The following is a 24339-nucleotide window of genomic DNA, read 5'->3' on the forward strand; positions in this document are numbered from 1 at the left end:
ACAGAGTGGGTTACGGAAATAATCTATTCCAATTAGAGATAATAAATCTTGTAACAATAGCAGACATTTTTATTAGTTATCAATAAAACAATTCAAGGTATTTGATTTTATAAGTGATAAAAATAAATGCACACGTACTATTTGGTTGTTTAATAGTTTTGTATTAGATACAAGAGTTCATACTCCAGTTTTGAGATATGGCAACACTGATGTGAATATGTCAAATCTGACATTGCCATCATAAAGTTTGAAATTTTTAATGGTAAATATACTCAGAACGTATTGTCGGACGAGTCGCCCAAAATCGGTTGTTGTACCAGAAAATATCGATTATGTGCGTAAGCTAATCTTGCAAGATCGTCATGTGACACGCCATGATTTTAGGCATACTGAGCATTAGTTCCACTCGAATACTTTAATTATTAGATAATGTCTCAATAGGTGAAAAAAAGCTAGTGTCGGTTGGTGTAAAGAAATGCTGAAAAAATTCAATTGCGGTGTACCAAAAGTCGTTTGTTTGATCGAAATAACTATAGATGTCGCCATCGTTCCATTAGAGCAACGTAGAACGTTCAATTCTGAATTGTACACCAGCATTCGTTTCTAGCATATATATTGCGGAGCTCTATGCTAGCTTACAGGGTCTTTCTGGTTGAAATCAAATAAAAAAGAAAGAATGAAATGTCCTATTTTATGTGACATCAAAACTATATCATTAAATTTGAGTATTACCTTCATTTGGGTTAAAGGACATATTGGAATACGTGGTAATGAAACAGCTGATCGATCAGCAAACGATTCAGTACTAAATGGATTTTAATTGTAACGTATTTACAGGAAGAGATGCGATCAATTCAATAAAAGGTACGTATCCTGGCAGAAACATTAGGATACTGCCTCACGATCCTCAAATGACACTTATTTTCTAATTTATCCTACTTTACTCTCACCCCCGAACTATATATTTAAATACACAACTTCGAAATTTTACTCAGCAAGTATCCTTAGAATGAAGACTGGTCATGGGAGATATCCCGCCCATCTTGCCAGGCTAGGTATTATACAAGCTGTACCTGCGATGATAATTCTTGTGCTGATCTCAATCACATTTTTTTCGGATACAGCAATCACATTCATAAAACAAACAATTTGTTGTAGTTACTTGTTAAACAAAACTACTCCCTACCTCTGAATCTCACACACCTTTTGAGCGTGGATAGCCGACGGACTTTGGATCAATTGGTAAATTTTATTAAAGATACTGAAATTAATCTTTAAGTAGTATCATCGAATAATTCTGTGGCTGATGGACTTGCTTCCAAGCCATTTGCTTTCACTCTCACACACACACACACACACACACACACACAAATCAGCGAAACCAATAGCAGAAGACGAATCATTACCCCCCACGACATTTCGATCTCTTACAGATCAGTTAAATAAAAACGTTTTTGAACAGTAAAAACATTTACGTATTCCCAGGATGCGACCATTTGGGGTCAAACCATGATGTTAAAAAAACACAATATAAGAGATTTTTTCTTTACTCTACCAACTGGAGCCAAAAAGTCCTTTCATTGAACACAGTCGAACTAAGGAGAGTTAGTGGTATGAAGAAAATTCATAAAGCGGTACTGGATGATCTTAGACTGAAAGTGTGCGAGCTAGTAGACATAGTAGGCATTTGAAAAAGTGCTGTACATCGTATATTAACTTGAAATTTGTCCATGAGAAAGCTGTGCGCAAGATGGGTGTCGCGTTTGCTCACAATGGAACAAAATAGCGTCGTGAAGATGTTTCCATCGAGAGTGTGGCAATGTTTTACAGAATAAAAGCCGTTTCTTAACCATGAATGAAATTTGGGTCTATCATTTCACGCCCGAAGTGAAAGAACAATAAAAATAACGGTCTGAAAAATGAGAACCGGCTCCAAAGAAGGCAAAGACCGTTACATCTTCAGGCAATGTCATGACGTCGGCTTTTTGGGATGCGCGTGGGATAATTTTCGTTGATTATATTGAAAAAGATAAAACTGTCAACGGCGAGTATTATACGAACTTATTGCAACGTTTAAGCGAAGAAATCAAGCAAAACGGATGCATTTGGTAAAGAAGAAAGTGTTGTTTCATCAATACAATGCCCCAGCTCCCACATCCGTTCTTGCAATGACAATGAATTAAAGTTTGAATTGTAACCTCATGCACCCTATTTGCCAGATTCAGCCCTCTCGGATTATTGACCATGAACAATCCAACTTATTGAACATCGCTGGGAAAAGTATATGGAGCTTAAAGGAGATTATTTATTTTGGGCCTTTATTAGGCCAGGTACTTCTACGACCATCCTCGTAGGTACTAAATTCCAGGTAAAATTCTTGATGAATCTATAACGAGTTGTATTATGTACTCGGTCTACCTTTTCTTTTACCTGAAATATCCTCGTCCCGAGTTGGCGTATCCTTATTCCAACGGATTAAAAATCGTTACTAGTTATTAAGAACGCTAAAATGAGCAAATCCAAAGGAAGAAGACTACCTAAGCGTTGGCGAGAATGATAGAGAATGCAGAGAAGACTTGCTGGAATTGAACATGTTAATATGATCCATAATGATCCTAATGTGATCATGTTAAAAAGAAGAAATTGTACCAGGACAATTAAAAAGATTCCACGCATATAACATGTTGATGAATATTGCTGCGTTGGTCGGAACAAATATCTTCGTTAATCTAATTGAGAATACATGGCAAATAAATTGATATATCCGGCTTTTGTAAATCAGTGTATAAGAGGAATGAATATGACCCTAATGTTAGAAGATAAACATTTTTTTCGCTCCGCTACAAAGCTGCGCAATCTCTGTACAATACATATATATATAACAAATAAATTATTATTTTTGTTAAAATTGTCTAAATCTTGGTTGATAAAAATAACTTAATACATCTACGATAATATTAGTAAATTGCATTTCATAATTTAGTATCGATAAAGTGATAAAAATTTAAGTGTCAAATCACGTTTCCTTTTTGGATATTTTAATTTATGATTAATATGGTTGATGTAAGTATTTTTTTTTATAAATTTCTTCTCTTACTATATCATGCTACCCTTATAACTTTTGAGTTATTGCAACCTTAAACTGCTTAAATGGAGTAGTAGTTGCTCTTGGGAAGCTTTTCCGATTCGCTTTCCATTTCATTTTCAATTCTGCCATAGCGTGGTTTATTTATTCTACTCACTATCTTTTTCCAATATTTTCTCTTTATCGCCATTTCTTTTTAGTTCTCGCCCCCTCCAAATACTTTTGATCATCCTCTTGGCATATTTTCTATTGGACTGAGCTTTATCATTTTTTTTAAGAAGCTTGAGTCGTTTTTTGGTTATCATTTTAGGCTGTGGGCTTGTATGAGCCTTACTATGTCTTCTTCTTCCATCCTAATTGTGGGATGTTTATTTTCTTGTAGTATTTTGAACCTACGATTTTTCTCAGTATTTTTCTTTTCATTATTCTTAGTTTCTCTTCGTTTTTTTCATTAATTCCTTTGCATAAGTTATAGTTAATCTTATTATTGTCTCGTATATTTTTTGCATTTAAATTTTGATCATCCTCTTGGCACATTTTCTATTGAACTGAGCTTTATCATTTTTTTTTAACAAGCTTGAGTCGTTTTTTTGTTATCATTTTAGGCTGTGGGCTTGTATGAGCTTTACTATGTCTTCTTCTTCCATCCTAATTGTTGGATGTTTATTTTCTTGTAGTATTTTGGACCTACGATTTTTCTCAGTATTTTTCTTTTCATTATTCTTAGTTTCTCTTCGTTTTTCGCATTAATTCCTTTGCATAAGTTACAGTTACCCTTATTATTGTCTAGTATATTTTTTGCATCTAAATTTTGATCATCCTCTTGGCTCATTTTCTATTGAACTGAGCTTTATCATTTTTTTTAACAAGCTTGAGTCGTTTTTTTGTTATCATTTTAGGCTGTGGGCTTGTATGAGCCTTACTATGTCTTCTTCTTCCATCCTAATTGTTGGATGTTTATTTTCTTGTAGTATTTTGGACTTACGATTTTTCTCAGTATTTTTCTTTTCATTATTCTTAGTTTCTCTTCGTTTTTTTCATTAATTCCTTTGCATAAGTTATAGTTAATCTTATTATTGTCTCGTATATTTTTTGCATTTAAATTTTGATCATCCTCTTGGCACATTTTCTATTGAACTGAGCTTTATCATTTTTTTTTAACAAGCTTGAGTCGTTTTTTTGTTATCATTTTAGGCTGTGGGCTTGTATGAGCTTTACTATGTCTTCTTCTTCCATCCTAATTGTTGGATGTTTATTTTCTTGTAGTATTTTGGACTTACGATTTTTCTCAGTATTTTTCTTTTCATTATTCTTAGTTTCTCTTCGTTTTTCGCATTAATTCCTTTGCATAAGTTACAGTTACCCTTATTATTGTCTCGTATATTTTTTGCATCTAAATTTTGATCATCCTCTTGGCACATTTTCTATTGAACTGAGCTTTATCATTTTTTTTAACAAGCTTGAGTCGTTTTTTTGTTATCATTTTAGGCTGTGGGCTTGTATGAGCCTTACTATGTCTTCTTCTTCCATCCTAATTGTGGGATGTTTATTTTCTTGTAGTATTTTGGACCTACGATTTGTCTCAGTATTTTTCTTTTCATTATTCTTAGTTTCTCTTCGTCTTTTTTATTATTTCCTCCGCTTAAGTTATAGTTAGCCTTATTATTGTCTAGTATATTTTTTGCATCTAAATTTTGATCATCCTCTTGGCACATTTTCTATTGAACTGAGCTTTATCATTTTTTTTAACAAGCTTGAGTCGTTGTTTTGTTATCATTTTAGGCTGTGGGCTTGTATGAGCCTTACTATGTCTTCTTCTTCCATCCTAATTGTGGGATGTTTATTTTCTTGTAGTATTTTGGACCTACGATTTGTCTCAGTATTTTTCTTTTCATTATTCTTAGTTTCTCTTCGTCTTTTTTATTATTTCCTCCGCTTAAGTTATAGTTAGCCTTATTATTGTCTAGTATATTTTTTGCATCTAAATTTTGATCATCCTCTTGGCACATTTTCTATTGAACTGAGCTTTATCATTTTTTTTAACAAGCTTGAGTCGTTTTTTTGTTATCATTTTAGGCTGTGGGCTTGTATGAGCTTTACTATGTCTTCTTCTTCCATCCTAATTGTGGGATGTTTATTTTCTTGTAGTATTTTGGACCTACGATTTGTCTCAGTATTTTTCTTTTCATTATTCTTAGTTTCTCTTCGTCTTTTTTATTATTTCCTCCGCTTAAGTTATAGTTAGCCTTATTATTGCATCGTCAATTTTTATTGTAGTGTTTTCATATTTTATTAATGTCTGATCTTACAATGTAGTTTAGAATCTTTAATTTTATCATTTATCTCTACATTTCTTTCGCTTTTCCTTCTACCATTGCTCCAAGATATTTTTTTTCCAAACTGTTTTTATCCCTTGCCGTTGACGCTAGGTAGTCCGCATTTCCTATTGTTTGTTTTTTCACTTTGTGTGATTCTTTTGTTAATTTCTGTATTTCCTATCATAATTTTTCTGGAGTATCCATTTTTTTTATTCCTTTAATATTGTCGATGGCTCTTCGAAAGTCTAAGAAAAGTAAATTTGGCTCTATATTGCTCTTTGTTGTCCTCATAGTATATTAATATTAACATCGGACTCAAGACTCGGACTAAATATTGAACTATGCCAGTCTATGATAGATTATAGAATTCTGCCATAGAGTAATAAGGTATTTCAAACAGAAATGCCTTTGTCAATCTCCGGAACTTATCAAATGTATTTAAAACTTTTTATTCTTAAGATTTTTTGGCATTGAAGGTGATGGAATTTGTCACCAGATCAGAGGTGGGTAGTGTTAAATAAATATATAAATTGTTTCTTCTAGTAGTGTAACTATGAATGGGTCTCTCAGTTGAGTTTGCGAACCAAAGAAACGGATTATAAAATGAAGAGAGCGGGAAGAGTTAAATGTTTTTTTTTTAAATAGAATTCGCAATGCGCTCTACTACCTAAACCAAAAAGTTGTTAAAGCAGTGAAGAAATCGAGTTGTTTAGACACAGATTTAATGGAAAAATAAGCAGGGGATAATTTTTTCGTTAAGGTCTCTTCATGTATAGACCATTTAAGGGCACCGTCAATATTTAGACCAAGGAACTTGATCGAATTTGAAAATCGTATAAAGTGATTGTTGAGCTTTAGAGGTTGTAAAACTCCTTTGTAAGATAAAAACTAAAGTTTTCTCAGTGTTTAAACAGATTTTTGTCTATGGTATATTATAAAGCTTGTATATCTGGACCACTCCAGTTTATACAGGTGTCATCCGCAAATAAAGTGAATTTACAATTAATTCGTAAGTTTGTGAGGTCATTAATGAATACCAAAAAAGAATTGGACTCAGAACTGAACCCTGAGGTACACCACTGCCATCTGGTAAATTATTCGAAACTTTACCATTTTGTATAGGTCTTTTCTTTTCTGTTCTAGTGTAAAAAATTTCTGAACTTGCATTTTCGAATTTGTGAATTATTATGTTCTCAAAACGTTCAATTATCAATATTGTAGAACATCACCATTAGGTTAGCTAGATCGGACGAAAAAGAAGCGGTAAGACATTTTTTGCGTAAATTTTTCTACAGAGATGAACCTTGCAATAAATATATGAAATTGATAACAGAAGAGACTCCCATATGTGAGGATTTGGAAAAATATACGTTGAAAAACTTCGACAGTGGATTAAATTTAATTGCCGAACATAAAAATCGAATTGTGGGAGTGTGTATAAACAGTATCATTGAAAGAGGTAAGTAAATATTATAATATCATAAAATAAGCATCAAAATCATGCGCAGATGAAGTTGATTGTTTTATGCAACATCTCGCATTTGCAACATTATACGTTTGGTGCCATTTTTATCTCGTGCAAGTTGCAGTTCTAAGGAGAAATCAGTTTTTTATCACACAATTTCCACCCTTTGTATTTTCTTTTAGATAAACCAAATGAAAATATTTTTATTACCGATAAGAAATTTGTGATAACAGCGAGTTTGTTGGGGTACGTAGAAGAGCAAGCTGCTCTTTTTCAAAAATATCCCGAGGTCAGCAAGATCTTCGATATTAACATATTATCTGTTGATACAAGTTACAGAGGAAAAGGAATAGGGAACGCGTTTTGCCAAAAATCAAAGTAAGAAATAAATATTTTTTGTTGATTTTCAATCCCAATGGCCTTTAAAGCTGAAGGATCTGCTCGTGTATCAATTAAGATATTTTTAGATGATATTTGGTGCCAAATTTATCCATTCGAGCATGGTTAAAACTTCGAATATTTTTTGTAAATTTGGTAGAATTCTCCCGTTACTGTGAAATTTTCAACAACTTTGATTTTAGTATTTGGCCAATATGAAGTCTAATTCGTCACCAGTTTTTGAAGTTTATCATAACACAGGGCCGGATTAAGCTAGGGGCTTGGGGGGGCTATAGCCCCGGGCTCCAGGTCCAAGAGGGCCCCATCATTTGGAAATCATTCTGTATTTTTTGATGTGTTGATACCACAAATCTAACGTATTGATATTATTTTGTGAATTTTTCCGGGTTTTCGAATTCTTTAAGGGGGCCCCTTCATTATTTTAGCCCCGGGCCTTATAAATCTTAATCCGGCCCTGTCATAACGGCATCTCCTTGTAAGACCTATAGCTCAAACAATCTGAAATTAAAATCAAAAAAACAATTTTCCATAAGATTCTGTGAACATTCCTGTACAAGCAAATACTGTTCATATTGGCTTTTGAAAGTAGAGGTCAGTAAAATGAAAACGAAGAAAACTGTTTTAGGTGGTGACATGAAAACTTTTTTCTTGTTCAAAATTGATATTAAAATGTCCCTATTTTATAATTTCGGAAAAAATGAATATAATTATTTTATTTTGATATCTTACGTATTGTATTAATTTCATCAGGCAGCTCGAATGAGTAGGAACTAATTTTTAACAATACTGAAAAAAGAAGAAGACTGTCTCATTTTCCTTTTACTTAATTTTTAGTCTAAATCAAAATTTTATACCTTTTGGGTATATTTGATATAATAATAGTGTCGTTAATATTTTTTTTGTTTAAATGAAAAATCCAAAGACAATTCACTTAGATACTTGATAAATCGATCAGTACATATCTTACATATATCGTAAAATTATCGTAACAAAGCAACGTTGTCGTGTCTACTAATATATCAGTACTTCTATTGATTTGACATGTTAATTTGAATATACGAGTTTATTTGTATTCTTACAGAGATATTGCCAAAGAACAAGGTGCGCAACTGATGTCTATTACATGTACTAGTTCCTTTTCTGCGTCTATCGCTAAAAAAAATGGATTCGAGGTGGTATATGAATTGGATTATGCAGATTACAAAATTAACGGTGAAGTGGTTCTTAAACCAGAGCATCCACACAAATCTATAAAAATGCTTGTATATAGTGAACTTTGATGTACACAATTTTTGAACGTCTCATGATGAAATATTTACTTAAGATCAAAATTTTTAATGTTTACTCCAATTTTTTTAAGATATAACGATATCTTTTTGTAGTGATAAATAAAGAATTGTAACAAGCGAGTTGTTTAAATACGAATAAACACGCTATTTAGGCTGATTTTCTCAAAACTAATATCTATGAATAAGAAATTTAAGAAAGACAAAGTAATAAAACTTCCTAAGCTAATATAACGCCCCTTTTATGATATAAGGATTGCTTTAACCTCTCCATGATTCTGGAGTAATCAAACTTGGAACAATGTATATCATGTCATAATTTAATGTAGTAGAAACTATCAAATATGGTGGGCGCCATCTATTAAATAACTATTGAACTATCGCTCTGGATGTTTCTGGAATAAGAAGTTATCTCTAACTAGAAACAGAAAGTTCTGAATATTCTAGAACGTTGCAAGGCATATATAAGGCAAGAGCTGACAGTAGTTTAGTAAGTTAAATATTGAAGATATGTACATGCAATCCAGGTGCTACAAACTGATATTTAAAGTGAAGTGATAGTTATTGGATTTGTTGGAAACCAGATTTTCTAGTGCCACCTTCGTCAGGATATTGAACAATTAGGCGGCTATTCAATTCAATCCAGTGTGCTAACATGATGTATCGATCGTGTGCATTGTAATTTTTTATACTTTATATTTTTATACTTTAGTTAAATAAATAAAGTATATTCATCGTCTGGGAAAAACACAGTATTCGAAAGCTTGTAATATAATAGAGTTAGTACAATTTGGTGTTTTATTGCATAATTTTTAAACATTCCCACTACAAAAACTCTCATAATAAAAAAACTAATTTCAAATCAGAAGAGACTTAAAATTAAGACGATTTAGGAACATTAATTTCTCATTTGTTAGCCCTTTTGATATGTTTATGGCGCCATCTTCTAGCTCAAGTGCTCGCACCCTTTTCCGGTATTTGCAAAGAGACCTTCAAGAATACGTATGCGGACCCATTCAAGCACCTGCGAATAAGGCTTTTTCCATTTCACAGTGCTCCATCTGTTGAACAGACAAGGGAAGTGAATGATCCACGAAGATCCTGCTGTTCGGTCTTATTTAATATGCTTCTCATTTGCAAAGGCCTGGGCTGTACGGCGCCAGTCCTGGAAAAGGTAGAGGACAGCGCCAGTATGGATAATGTGGTTGTCGAAACACATTGGTCTCCCTCTTTTCCAGATCCACTTGTATATCAGTGATCAATGCCGGCCCCGCTGCGTCAGCCTAACGTAACATCAATGTAACGTCCACTCTTAACAAGACCACTTTTTTGTAATCGAGGGCATGAGACATATCGAGTTTGGTCTCGCATCCGTCGCAATTTTCATAAAGGTGAAGGCGAGTGTGGTCATACATCTGTTATCGAAGAAATTTTAGGTATTGCTGACTACTTTCTAATTATACCACTTCTATTTTCTGAGTATTAGCTATATAGATACGAGGTCTGGCTATTGAATAACGAGACTGGTTACGAAAAAGGATTTTATTATAAAAATTATTCTACATACGAATGATTCCCTTCAATATACTCCCCTCCCCTCGCCACACACCTTTCCATACGTTTTTTCCATTGATCGAAGCAGTGCTGGAAGTCTTCTTCGGTGAGGGTCTTTAGGAGCATTGCCGTTTTTGCTTTACCGCTCCCATCGACTAAAATCGGGTCCCTTTCAAAACACATATTTTTCTAAACTCACAAGGAAATCTAAGCAGATCCGTTGACGCAAGAGCTGTTGGTCAGGAGTAAGATTTTCTGGCATCAACTTCGCATGGACTTTGGCATGTGTATTTTCTCGTGTAAAATTTTTCTAGTCGTTTCTTTATCGGCGTTTACAGCTTCGGCAATCATCTGGATGCTCATTCGATGACCTGCGCGCACAATTTGGTTGGTTTTGGTCACTGTTTCCGGAGTTGAAACAGTCACGGGGCGACCTGGGCGCTGATCATCTTCAGTGCTCTCTCGGTACTCACTAAACCGCTTACACCACTCAAAAACACGCGCACGAGATAGAGAAATGGAGGAAGTGGAGTTTCATGCTCATATAACACCACCATTTTTTTTAATTATAGCCGAAGATCTGTTAGAAGATCAATATAATATTGCCTTTGTTATTTTCTCATCCAGCTCAAGATCATATTCAATTTCGTATCATCATTTACTGCATTGGCAGCTTTTATTTGTTTCACATGACCAAGCTTGTGATATTGCCTTTCTATCTAGCTGTCTGTGTATTATTTACATAGCTAATCATTTGTTGAATGGTCATTAGAGTTAACGAAAAACAAACTATAGTGTTGACACTGATCACTAATGTCATGCAGACAACCAACAAGCTGCTAAAGCTCTAAGTTTTAAACGAAAATTTTGCTCTATTTCGAAAATTTTAATGGTAGCATTAAATGCTCTCAGTCTATCACTCATATGGATAATATGTCAAATATCTCACCCATTTTTAATTGTCAATCACAGTCTATTCTTTGACAGCCATTGGCAACCTAATGTCAGAGTTATTAGGTTGTTTAATGATAGTTTAGCTAAAAGTGATGCATTTGGTTTTCGATACGTTTAAACTTAATAGATTATTATTTAGCAATAAACTTATCTGTCGTAAAGCTGTTACTGCGGTGAGTTTAACCTGTTCCCAATCTTTATCGGTGAAATTATGGTCCTTAAACTGCTTCGAAGGAACATCAGCGATTATTGAATAGCTCTTCTGATTCATTTTTTATTTCAGTTCTGATAGAACCTCTCGTCTTGTTAGTCACTCACAGCACCCCAATTTGCCAGAAAAAAATCTAGATGAGTGTCCAGCATTTATATTTTTAAAGGTATATCAAGCTCCTAGAAAATTTCTGACAACTTTTGCGAAATATTTCCAGGCGAGTTTTTTTTGATCATTCAGTTTCTCTTCACAGATCTTATCCTCTATCAGTGGTCGTATACAAATATTCTTTCTTCAATTTTTTGTCTCGCCGAATTAGAATATTTTCTCATTCATATATACAAATCCTCTACCAACTTTAGGCATATTTTCTATAAAAAATTTCACTCCGAGCTTTACTAATGGATCAATTTTATGGCCTGGAGTGAGTGATTAACGTTTGGACCACACTTTGTATGGTGATTTTTTCCAACTTTATTGTTTCATTTTTGTGTAACTAAGCTGTCGTCCAAGCAAAAGTGCAATGACTTTAAAATCACCACCAATTTTCCAAACGTGTCTACTAGATTTAATTTTTTTAATGAGAAATCTCATATTACGAAGTACGAACCATGAGCAACTGGCACCAAAAGAGGTTCATTCATTCAAACTAGTTTTTGGGGTGTCATTGAACGATCGCCAGTGATTGGGATGATATTCAAAATTTAATAAATTGGTTCAAGCAAACTCAAAGATCTGCTTTAGAAAAGAAAAGTTTTATTCCATCGTTACCAATAAGAAATTTTCATATCACGAGAAAGTAAGTTCCAGTCCTTTAATCTAGATTCTAAAAGTTCTGTCTGTTTTTTACAAATAATCAAATCACGTAATTAATCCTTAAATAACTTTATATCAATAAGTGTGGTTCTTTTGAAATTGATGTTTCATAACTTGGATCACCATCTTCAGACACCTTATCGCGCTGACTCACACACATTCCGGAGTAGATTGATTTTCGGCACTATGTAGGATGGATCTGTTGGTCGAAGATAAGTTTGGATTTTGGATAATATGTTTAGATTTGGGTGTGATGTCTTTTGTTTGTGTTAAAAAAAGTAACAATCACATGATTCTTTGGTTTTTGTCATTTTAGTGATCAAAGGAGAAAGTAATTTGTAGTAGTAACTTAAACCTAAAATTTCTTTATTGTTTGTGTTAACCTCTCTTCTTGAAACCTTGTTAGTATGTCTTATTAGCCTATTTCTCACTATTGATATATATATATATATATATATATATATATATATATATATATATATATATATATATATATATTTTCACATGATTTGGGTTTAGTCGTTTAAAGTTCATCAATCAAATGTCTATTAGAATACAATCATCAATTATAGTCACGTTTTTTATCATTTTAATTTTATCTCTTTAATTATTATGACATCGCTTCTGTCCTTTCGTTCTCTAGTTTTTCTGAAAAATTAGCAGAATTGCCCAATTTGTCATCTTAAACTGGTTCTATCATTAAAGTACTAGAAAATTCTAAGCTTGTTGTTCGGTAAACTCTTCCTTTGACTTGTAACGTGTTAAACATTCAACATAATTTCTTTAATTACCAATATTTTAGAATAATATCCCAACTATTAGGTTTGCTAGAACAGACGAAAAAGAATCAGTAAGACAGTTTTTGAGAAAATCCTTCTTCAAAGATGAACCTTGCAATAAATATATGAAATTGATAACAGAAGAGACTCCCATATGTGAGGATTTGGAAAAATATACGTTAAAAAACTTCGACAGTGGATTAAATTTAATTGCCGAACATAAAAATCGAATTGTGGGAGTGTGTATAAACAGTATCATTGAAAGAGGTAAGTAAATATTATAATATCATAAAATAATCATCAAAAGCATGAGCAGATGAAGTTCTGTTGATTGTTTCATGCAACATCTCGCATTTGCAACATTATGGTGCAATTTGTATCTCTTGCAAATTGCAATTCTAAGGAGAAATCTTCTACCTCTATATTCGAAGTATTTATCATCATGATCATCACCATCAGTAGCCTATTCTAACGATTGATGTCTTTCGTTGGCTAGTCAGGCCCAAGCTATTCCTGCTAGCTTCTTTATATCATGGTACTACCTGTAGTTAAGTCTTCTCCTGGGTCTTTTGATATCTTCTGGGTACCATGCTATAATTACCGTGGTTCATCTATTGTCTATCATTTTTATCAAGGATCCTGTCAATTGCGATTTGAAGGATTAGATTCTGTGGATGACGCTTGTCATACTATACGATCTTTACGATCCCTTTTTGTTACCTGGAGATTCTTAGTAATTTCGGTCTTGAGTGTCCAAGTCTCCGAGTGGTCCATGGTCTGTGAAGCTTTCACTGATGTATTTTTTAGCACTTTTCTATCAGAAATTAAACAATAAGGGCTCCAAATCTATTAGCACTGTATTCAAATATTATACTGTATTGTTTCAGATAAGCCAAGTAATAATATTTTGTTTACTGATAAGAAATTTGTTATAATAGCGAATTTACTGGGGTACGTAGAAGAGAAAGCCGCTCTTTTCCAAAAATATCCCAAAGTAAGCAAGATCTTCGATATTAGATTATTATCTGTTGATAACAGTTACAGAGGAAAGGGAATCGCGAAGGCGTTTTGCAAAAAATCAATGTAAGAATCAAATATTCCTTGTTGTTTTCATCCCCTTAGCTGCTTATAATTAAAAGTCAAAAGATCTGCTTGTGCATAAACGAAAGTAGTAGCAGATGATCTTCGAAAACAGTGGTCTGTATGTGATTTCGACTCCGGCGATTGCAAAAATTTCGCTATATCTTTTGCCACGGTTTCAAATTTATCCATTCCCACGGATTGTTTTGTATATTTGTTTTTTTATGTAAAAATCAAGCAAAAGAGAGGAAACCCTATATAGAGATGCCAGTGGATATTAATCCTGAACTTCTGTAGGTTGTACTGCTTAGAAAAGACGTTCTGGGCGTCTGCGGGCAAACTCGGTATGTATGATTCACGTCTGTCTTTTGATTAGGTCTTGCAAATGTTGTTCTAGGTTGGATTATGCTGGACAGCTCGAAAGAGTATCTGCCCAAGTTTCTGGTCAACTCTGGGCCGCCCATTAGTCGAATTTCTCTTTTTTGCATTGAGTCAAGCATCCAAATGTGTTAGCATTACCCCAAAAATAGACGAATCTTGGCTTGTAGAAGATTAGAAGCTGTTATGAAGTAGCTTTTTTTTCTTAGAGGTATTGCTCCCAAGACAGGACCAAATCCTAAGTCGCAGTGCCAGCCTCCTATGTAAAAGCAACAGCATGGATGTTTGCTGCTATAAACTCAATCAGATTACTTCCACTCCACTTAAGAAATGTTTTCAAGATCGGTATTGATCTGTGCTGTCTACGGATTTGGGTGTTGAACGACGATACCAGTGTCTTTTGTAGTTTTGTCGTGTAGATCGTTGACGTACAAGAGAAAAATAATAAGTGACAAGAAGCATCCTCGAAGGACATCAGCGTGGATAGAGACCTGGATGGATTGGTCTTTTAGAAAGCCACTAAACTAGTTGATGAGTAATATGACAATCCTGTTCTAGTATTAAAAAGGCCGAAGTGAAATCCCGAAAAGTCATCAACTTTTTATTTTCGAAGTCTATCTCAACCAATATCTTAAGCGGTCTGAAATTAAAGTGGGAAAAGAATCGTATTGAAGCAACGTTGTCGTGTCTATCGAAATATCACTAGTTCAATTGATATTACATATTAATTTGGTTATACGATTTTTTTATTCTTACAGAGATATTGCCAAAGAACAAGGTGCGCAACTGATGTCTATGATATGTACTAGTTCCTTTTCTGCGTCTATCGCTAAAAAAAATGGATTCGAGGTGGTATATGAATTGGATTATGCAGATTACAAAATTAACGGTGAAGTGGTTCTTAAACCAGAGCATCCACATAAATCTATAAAAATGCTTGTATATAGTAAACTATGATTCCAAATTTCTATTTTTAACTTTATATAGTGTCTCTAAATGATCTTTTTGTAGTGATTTTTTTCCAAATTAGTTTAAATCAGAATATTTGGGCTAATTTTCTTAAATATAATATGTTTGATTAACAAATTTATGGAAAATGAAGTACGTAAACTTCCTAAGCTATCAATTAATGATTATGGAAATTGAGGTTTTAATTGCATTTTGTGATACCAGAATCGTCATGTGATGGGTTCACTATAACTTTTTACGTTTACACAGCTTCTTATTAGAACCATTCTGAGCTCTCAGATGAAACCTGTGAAGTGACCCTCTATTGTGGGGTCTGGCAGGTATAGATCCCCTTTCAATTGGGGATTCGGCGTCCCTCCGAGAAACTTTACGAAAATTAGTTGATTTTATGCTATTTTGGCACTTATAACTTCTCAATTATAGCCCTATATGCTCAATATTGAGTTTTCGAATACCTATTAAAATTTACGACTTATTTTTACATTTAATGAAGTATTTTCAAATATTTTGAGACATTTTGAACCAAAACCGAGACTCTTAGAAATAGAAACTCAGGGGGAATTCTATCTCAATTCAATAAACATACTGTATAACAATGTTATACATACTCTCCTCTTATTTGGATATATTTATTACAGCGAACCGGCAACGTCTCTAGACCTTTTAAAAAAAATGTTTCTTCTTGCTCTGCAAACAAGACCTCCACAGCTTTTATTACCTCCTCGTTGGAAGAAAATTTACGATTTTTTAATCTTTTTTTCTGTTGAGAAAAGAGATGAGAGTCGGATGGAGCCAAATCTGGTGAATAAGGGGGGTGTTCTGATAATTCAAACCCTAAATCACGATTTTTTTGCAGAGATTTGTGTGCAGGGACGTTGTCCTGCAAAAACAAAACTCCTTTGGATACTTTTCCGCGTCTTTTCTCTTTAATTTTTTCTCTTAGAGTGGTCAGCAATGTCGAATAGTAATTTCTTGTTATTGTTCTACCCTTATCCAAAAAATCAATTATGATTACTCCATCGCAATCCCAAAAAACTGAAGCAAGAACTTTTCCAGCAGATTTTTGGACACGAAACTTCATAGGTCTCGTAGAACCAGAGTGTCGCCATTCCGTCGATTGTTGATTTGTTTCTGGATCGTAGAAATACACCCAAGTCTCATCCATAGTAACAATTCGGTTTAATAAGTCTACATCGTTTTCAAATCGAGCACAGATCGAACGCGATGCTTCTATCCTTGCACGCTTTTGGTCAACATTCAAACATTTGGGGATCCCTTTTGCAGCAAATTTTCTCATGTTCAAATTGAACTATATGACGAAAGCGTTCGTATGAAATATTCAGTGCTTCAGATATCCATTTTAGCATCGATATTTTTGGGGACTGACACTGACCCGATCGGTCATCATCTTCAATGGAAAATTCACCTCTTTTGAAGCTTGCTGTCCAATTTTTCACCGTCGCATACGAAGGGTATTAAGCATATTTTTGTAAATCTGCTTACTTCTTAACCCTTTTAAATACAGGTATTTGATGATGTCTCGATACTCCAATTTTTCGATTTTCACAATTCTGATTTACTTTTTTGACGTCAAACTTTATACTGACACTTCTACTAAGTTATTTTTCGTTGCTATGGTAACGCAATATTTTGTTTATGCATGGAACTGTTCTAGGCTAACTAGATATCAATACATTCTCGTACTTAGAACAAATAGAAGTAATCGTTTTTGGTAGAATCTTCTTTTCCTTTTAGAGCGAAAGGGTCATTCATAGAGACCCAAAATTTGTTTGACAATTTATAGTATCCCTCATAGGTACAGATAAACCATTGCGGATCAATTTTTATCCTAGTGCTTTAAAAATAAAAGGAATTTGATAGAAATATATATTATTCATATATTTTAGAATGAAATTACCAGTGTGGAAATTCATTGAATGTATGGGAGAACAAAATATAATTGATTTGCCATGTGGGGCTATTGCAGCTTCTACTGACCTCTAAAATTTCGATAACTTAGTTCACTATCAGACATTTGAGAAATCAATTTATTTTTGACATGAATCTATTGATCTATTGAGAAAGTTGGAGCAATTTTTTTTGACAAATAACACTGTAAAATGGCAACGTTGTAATACAAGAAAATCGGAAGAGGGACGTGGTTATACATCATGAATTTAAAAGTTTCAAATTTGATAGGAGACCCCTTTGTTCTCAAAATAGAAAAAAAATCTGTTCTAGATTCTGCTAAATTTCTTTAGAAAGATTTTTCAAAAAGGTACAGAATTAAAAAAAATTGGACAAGCCTGTATAAAAAATTCAATATTTTCAAATCATTTCGAGATGTCTATTTATTTTTGACACGGATGAATCGAGAAAAGATATTTCTACGTGACTGTATACATTGAATTCCTTCAAATCCATATTAGTAAAAAGTATTCAGCTTCATGATTCCGCGATCACAAAATTTCTGGTCCTTATCAGCAAAAAAACTTAACCAGATGTGATTGAAGGTCATCGTCATTTGAGAAAGCTTGACCATTCAAAGAATTCTGCAAACTTCGATATAAATGGTAATCAGATGGTGCCAGATCAGGGCTGTATGGGGGATGTGGCATCACTTCCCAAGCAATGTCCAATAGTTTCCCACGAGTTGCCAACGATTTGTGAGGATTTGCATTATCATGGTGGAACACTAAACTTTTCCAATATGAAAATTGTGGCCGTTTCTCTTTGATTGCTCCATCCAGTTTCATTAATTGTTGACCGTAAACATCAGGATTGATCGATTGGTTCCTTGGAAGCAACTCAAAAAACACCTGTAATCCCTCCAAACAGACAGGATGAGCTTTTTTTTGTTTTTCGATGCGATTTGTGCTAGATCCTGTTTGCTTCATGATCGTTATCGTACAAGACTCATTTTTAATCAGCAGTGATGATTCTTTACAAGAAAGGGGAGGTTTCATTTCGTTTAGGGTGCATATCTCAAATGTTGATTCTTTGTGTTAAATGAATTTCTTTCAAATCGTGAGGTACCCAAATATCCAGCTTCTTAACTAGCCCAAGACATTTTAAGTGTTTTCAAATTGTTGTGCGCGATACGTGTAGCCTCTTCGCAACCTCTTTAACAATTATATGATGATCCTCTTCAATTATGACTTTGATTTGGTCGTCATCAACTTCAGGGAGAAATCTCCAAAACGGAATTTTTTATACACACCAATAGCTTTAATAAAAATCGAGCAACGAATGTACTTCGTTGCCAACCTTATAATATGAAAAAATCGGATGAGGAACGTTGATAGTATCATAGAAAAAATGCAATATCAACTAAATATATAAATTTGAATAATTTTGTGTCATGCTTCTTCCTTATTTCGAAGGTCTGATTATATTGTTGCTTGCACAGCTCGTATTATAAATACAAAGGCTGGGCAAAAAGAATGTGCTTAAAAAATCACCTATACGAATCTAACAACAAAAAAAAATTAGAGGAAAAAATGAATTATAGATTGTATCTGGGCGAAATGCATTGCAACTACAGATAGATCAACATTATTACCCTTGGTAATAACATTGCGAGTGTGTTCCGTTTTAAGTGAACCGGTTTCATACGCCCACAATTTTTTATGACACTACGTATTGTTATACAGACGTTGATGTAAAAATTAGTTTCGTTCGCACCGCTAAAAAACATTTAAGGTGGAGTTGTGATTTTTATGGGAACTAAATGCATTCATTTTCGACTTACATAACTCATATTATACAAGGTGTTTTTCACTATCCGTTTATTGTACTTTGATTAAAAAGCGTTTTCTTAAAAATGTAAAAAGCTCCAAGCTTGGTCAAAAAATACGGTTAATGAGTTCTTGGCCTCATAGTAGAATTCAAACGATTTAGATGGCGCCCTAGGCCCTGTTTATCGCGCCACCCTTAATGCTGGAAATAATTTTAATATTTTTATCGAAAATTTGAAATAAATTTCTTTTTATTGGCTTTGTTCTGCGCAAAAATATCATCATAATTAATTTCTTTAACCAGCTGAGCTTCAATAAACAGTAATGCAAAATCATTAAGTCTATCTTGACACATACTTGCACGTGAATAGGCTTATACTCTTTTCAAAATGGAAATAGATCTTTCATCTGAACAATTTGTAGCCGGAAAACTCAAAAAAATACGTGAAGCAATATCAACATTTGGGTAAACATCTCAAAGACTACGTGAATGAAATTACAACTTACGTATTTGTTGAAGAGTCTTTCGGAAATTGTGAATAAATACATTCATTTCCCCATTCGTTTGTATCTATTTTATATAAATTATCAATGAAATTTTCGTAGTCCAGAAAAAAATATTTTTTCATTAACTTTGACTCATCTGGCTTAATTTTTCTAGTTGTTTTGCGGCGAGTATCATAACGATAATAATCTTGGACTACAGATAGTGCTTTGGCATTTTCTTCATATTTAGAAAAGTATCTGCCTCTCATATACTGAAGGAATAGAGACAGGGAGCTATAGATCTGCACAACGGATGATAAATCAACTTGAGATTGTTGGTAGTATTAAATCGATCTAAAATTACATTCCAAACAAAGACTAGAATTGCTGTTTCTAAATGAAGCAACGTTCTCCGCAGTTTTTCTTCTCTGTTTTCAGCAATGAATTCCAGCGCATCAATTATTGCAGACCATTATTCTTCTAACGCGTAAAAGGCATCATATCGAGCAGATCAACGAGTTTGAGAAAGACTCTTAACTTTTAAATTTGTACGCAGCACCAAGATTTCAAAACGATTCTAAAATTTTGGCATTTCAAAAATTTTGCCGTTTCTCAAATCCTGCCGCCTTAGCCCCGGCCCCTAGGTGGAGCTGGCTAAGGAATATCAAGCACACAGTCCTTCTGAAGGCCCATCATGACATGATATTACCAAAGTTGAATAGCCGATCAGGCGCAAGCTTGAAGTCTGCTCAGCACTCACAAATACGTAATCTACAATTTCTTCCCCATGCATCATCGAGGCTCCGGGTTGTCCTTGATACCGATAGAGTGGAATTACGTGCCTATTTGAGTAGAGCAGTTATTTGGTAAAAAAGGCAGAATGCTCATTTATGTGTGCCTCAGCTTTGCTTACATCAAGTGTTCCCATACATCCCAGCAAAACCTGCCTTGTATGTACACCGTTGAAAACAACTTCTATCTACACTAAGAAGAGGTTCTGGGCTCATTGGTGGATTCGTGGGTTCCGATCTGGAAAGGAAATCCTTGTTGCCCTAGCGGGCACCCAAGTAAGCTGGATATCTCACCCGTCACTCACCAGTTCTTGAAATACTTTCTTACATTCCTGCACAAGCCCATAGCTGTTGTATGAGCAGATTGAATATCACGCTTCCACATTCAATCACAGTTATTACTTCGGCATAGAATGAGGTGTCTTCCTCAGAAGCCCGCTTAGGCCAAGTCATTCATCCTGGAGCTTACATCTGTACGAAAGGTGAGTCCATTATAACAGGAAATAAAACAAAAACTGCAGGATAGAAAAGAGTGAGAACAGTGATGGAAATAAAGGCCCATGTAATGTCCAACTCTAACAATCCTTTCACCTGAAAAGGTATCATGATTAAGTAAGTATTTTGAGGAAGGTACGAGATAGACCTCTTCATATTCAGATTACATAACTAGTGCACAATATAGAAGATTTTTTCTGTATCATATAATACGATTAGTTATTTTTTACATGTAGCTCTGTATGTACATTTATAAATAAATTTTCAGTCTAGACCTTGTCGATTACAAAGATTATATTAAGAAATCTAACCTATAAATAGTTTTATAACAACACGTTTCATTTGTTGCTCGTGATTTATGTTGTTTAATAACATGTTGCAATTTCAATTAATTCAAAATGCCTTTTCATTTATAAAATTTGAATAGAAGGGGAGCCCAGGAGGTTGAATTAGGAATTAAATGAGCGTTATTGCAGCCTGTTTGATATTGAAGAAGAATATTCTACAATGTTTCAAACGATTCTGAAGACGATAAGTTAGGTATCGAAACACGCGTCAGATAGCGTGATATGCTAAATTTACTTTTGAAAACATTCTGTAATTGATTTTGACTGTTCCTTGCATTATAAGGACTTGTCTTTTGCCTCAAAATAGGCTTCAGCTTCGACAATTGCTTCTTCATTTGAGCCGATTTCCTTACCGGCGAGCATTATTTTGAGATCAACGAATAGACAGTAGTCACTGGCGATCAGATCTGAACTATATGGTGGATGAAGAAGCAATTCGAAGTGTGATTTATTCAATTCAACCATCTTTGTCATCGACTGGTGTATCGGTGTATTGTCTTGGTGAAACAGTGATATTTTCTTCGACATATGAGGCCGATTCTCCTTGATTTTTGCATTCCAGCGATCCAACAACTCTATGTAGTATCCGCTATTGTTTCTTCCTTTTGGGTTAACAATATTCCATGCGCATCCCAAAATATTGAAGCCTTAACCTTCCCAGCTGGCTGTTGAATCTTTGGACGCTTCGGACGTGGTTCACCGGCTACAGTCCACTCAGATGATGATTGTTTCAATTCCGGAGTGAAGTGATTGATTCATGTTTCATCCATTGTCACTTATCGATGCAAAAAATCTGATTTATTACATGTAAACAAGGTCAAACACTGCTTTGAATTATCAACACGTTGTTGTTTTGGACGAAGAAACTCTGAATAAAATATCTGTACTTTTATGTAGCTTAGAAGATCTAAGCCGTAAAATATCGGAGTTTAAAGTTAAAGAAAAACCAAAGGAGACCAAATTATTGATAACTATATTAGTAAAAGATCTGTAAGGAGAATTTTGAAAAAAATAACCGCTTAAAATTTAAATACGTCAGAGTATAATCGACCTGGACGCCAAAGGAAACGGATGTTTCTCAAAAATAAACTTTTCTCCGATGAGGTAGTTGACGTTTAGCCTACATTAAACGGTTATGTAAATATGCAAAACCCGACAGAATTAGTAAAGGTCACACACGTATCCTATTAAAAGTGAACGTTTTAGTTGACATAATAAATTACAGAATAATTGGACAAGATTTTTTCGAGGGGATATTAACTAGGGCGAGGTACTGGGATTTTTACAGTATTTTAATATCTGATTAAAGACAACTTTTCCTGATTATGTTAACTTCGGAGACATTAATATAAAACAAATTATTTTATGATTTTAATTATACGAAGTGCTTCGGGACTTAAGACCCCTCGTTTCTGAGTTATAGGCCTTTAAAGTTACGAAATCAGAACTTATATTTAAGTATATTTTACAAATTATACATTCGAATTTTTAATGGATGATTATATGTCCATGGAATATGTTTGACGAAATAAATAATTCTACACTGAAGGCCAGGGTCGGTTCATACCCAATGGTTAACAATCCGTAACGTTAACAGGGATAACCTGTACAATTTAAATATAACAGAAATGAATTTTTCAATCTGTTTTTCAACAAAAAATTTATGGCTTAAGAGATGTAGGTAGATTTTTAGATAGTTGTAATAAATTATCATAAATTTTAATTATTTATTGAAAATAGGAGGTATTAAAACACAAACAAAAATTTCTAACTGAAATGCATACTATCGAACATCGCGTTACTGAGGCAAGGAAAAAATTGAAATGTAGAAAAATTTGGTTTGTTAGCTTACAATTTATCAAATAAAAACAATGAAAAATAGGGTATTTCTAAATTCATGCGAAAAAATCCAGAAGGTGTTTACTGGTATGAGATTAAGATGGGACAAAATTTCCTCCGCCCAACCCTTTCCGAGATATCACCATTGAAAGGTGATGATTAAAACTGAGTTTTCCATTTCAGTGAAAATTTATTTATCTAGTTTCTAAACATCTTCTTCATTTACTGCACGCAACATTGGGTGCGCGCGATTTATCTAAAGTACGAACTGATTATTTAAAATAAATTTTGTATGTTTTTCAGGGTTTTCACGCGCGTTTAACTAAATTTTATATCTCGTACTTTAATAGATGTACCACATGCTAGCCTCAGTATGAGGATTTTAGGATGAAGACAATTTTTGGCAATTCTATCTTTTAAGGTATGACCTTGACTTTGAAATATGTCATTTCTGGGTTTATTCTGAGCACGACGATATAGATTATAGATTCATTTAGGGTGCTCATGCCTCCTTTATTTTCAGTACAAATCTTTTCCTCTTGTTATAGTGTACAGTGGGTACAAAACTAAACTAACCTAACCTAAAATTTTGAAACTACGGTATAATAAGTTGGGTTAGGTTAGTTTTGTACCCACTACACCATGGGTCGGCAACCTTTTGAGTCGCGAGAACCAAAAATTACAATTAACAAGAGACACAAAATTTTTTGTTGCCAATAATAAATATGTAAGTATTTTAATATTTTAATTCGAATTTCGCGCTCTAGAAAAGGAATTTTCAGAGGTTAGGTTGGTAACACCGATCGAGATAGACGTAAACAGAATAAAAATGAGAAAGAAAACTGTAACTTCTTTCTTGGATGGCCAGAATAAATTCAAAAAAACTTGTTCAAAATGATCTTTATTTTTATTGCGTTTACATCTATCTGACGCAAGTCTCGATCGGTGTTACCAACCTAACCTCTCAAAATTCCCTTTCTAGAGCGCGAAATTCGAATTAAAATATACAAATAATTGGGCGAACATATTCAATGAAAGCGATGGTTCTGGATGGTTGCAGAAAGTTTGGATAAATTTGGCTCATGAATTGTTGTTTTAAGTTTCAAACATGACTCTAAATTTTCATTTGTTAGTTGGCTTTACTTTTAATTATATTCCTACAATAGAACATTCGCTCGCCCGAATATGTTGATTCGAAGATAGTCAGCACATTATTACGTGTTTTTAACAGTTTCAACGAACTATTTTTTCTCTATAAATTCTCGTCATGACTGACTATTCCTACATGTTTTTTCTGTTATAATTACAAAGACAATGTGAATTACTTCACAGTTTTGTTCAGTCCTGTAA

General features: G+C 33.8%; 2 protein-coding genes across 3 annotated transcripts; both read left to right on the forward strand.

Annotated features, from left to right (window-relative positions):
- Positions 1-2814: 2814 nt before the first annotated feature.
- On the forward strand, positions 2815-8672 carry LOC130897486 (arylalkylamine N-acetyltransferase 1-like). Of its 2 annotated transcripts, none has more exons than XM_057806369.1 (4): positions 2815-3063; positions 6625-6862; positions 7051-7246; positions 8349-8672. In XM_057806369.1, exons 1-4 carry the CDS (start codon positions 3046-3048, stop codon positions 8545-8547), a joined length of 651 nt encoding a protein of 216 aa, XP_057662352.1. In that variant the 5' UTR covers positions 2815-3045; the 3' UTR covers positions 8548-8672. The 2 variants fall into 2 exon arrangements, with proteins under 2 accessions (XP_057662352.1, XP_057662353.1); XM_057806370.1 differs by having other exon boundaries at positions 2920-3063; positions 5947-6862.
- Positions 8673-11085: 2413 nt separating this feature from the next.
- LOC130897487 (arylalkylamine N-acetyltransferase 1-like) lies at positions 11086-15323 on the forward strand. Its single transcript, XM_057806371.1, has 4 exons — positions 11086-11234; positions 12891-13134; positions 13755-13950; positions 15084-15323. Exons 1-4 carry the CDS (start codon positions 11154-11156, stop codon positions 15280-15282), a joined length of 720 nt encoding a protein of 239 aa, XP_057662354.1. The 5' UTR covers positions 11086-11153; the 3' UTR covers positions 15283-15323.
- Positions 15324-24339: the final 9016 nt, after the last annotated feature.

The sequence above is a fragment of the Diorhabda carinulata genome, chromosome 8, assembly GCF_026250575.1.
Source record: "Diorhabda carinulata isolate Delta chromosome 8, icDioCari1.1, whole genome shotgun sequence".
Classification (NCBI taxonomy): domain Eukaryota; kingdom Metazoa; phylum Arthropoda; class Insecta; order Coleoptera; family Chrysomelidae; genus Diorhabda; species Diorhabda carinulata.

What these genes read in the sequence shown, in the direction of transcription:
- LOC130897486 (XM_057806369.1), top strand. An exon ending in AAACAGTATCATTGAAAGAG is followed by an intron (nt 6,863 to 7,050) that starts GTAAGTAAATAT and finishes ATTTTCTTTTAG; the next exon opens with ATAAACCAAATGAAAATATT. An exon ending in GCGTTTTGCCAAAAATCAAA is followed by an intron (nt 7,247 to 8,348) that starts GTAAGAAATAAA and finishes GTATTCTTACAG; the next exon opens with AGATATTGCCAAAGAACAAG.
- LOC130897487 (XM_057806371.1), top strand. Translation starts at nt 11,154, where the DNA reads ATGCATTTGGTTTTCGATACGTTTAAACTTAATAGATTATTATTTAGC. An exon ending in GTCGTAAAGCTGTTACTGCG is followed by an intron (nt 11,235 to 12,890) that starts GTGAGTTTAACC and finishes CCAATATTTTAG; the next exon opens with AATAATATCCCAACTATTAG. An exon ending in GCGTTTTGCAAAAAATCAAT is followed by an intron (nt 13,951 to 15,083) that starts GTAAGAATCAAA and finishes TTATTCTTACAG; the next exon opens with AGATATTGCCAAAGAACAAG.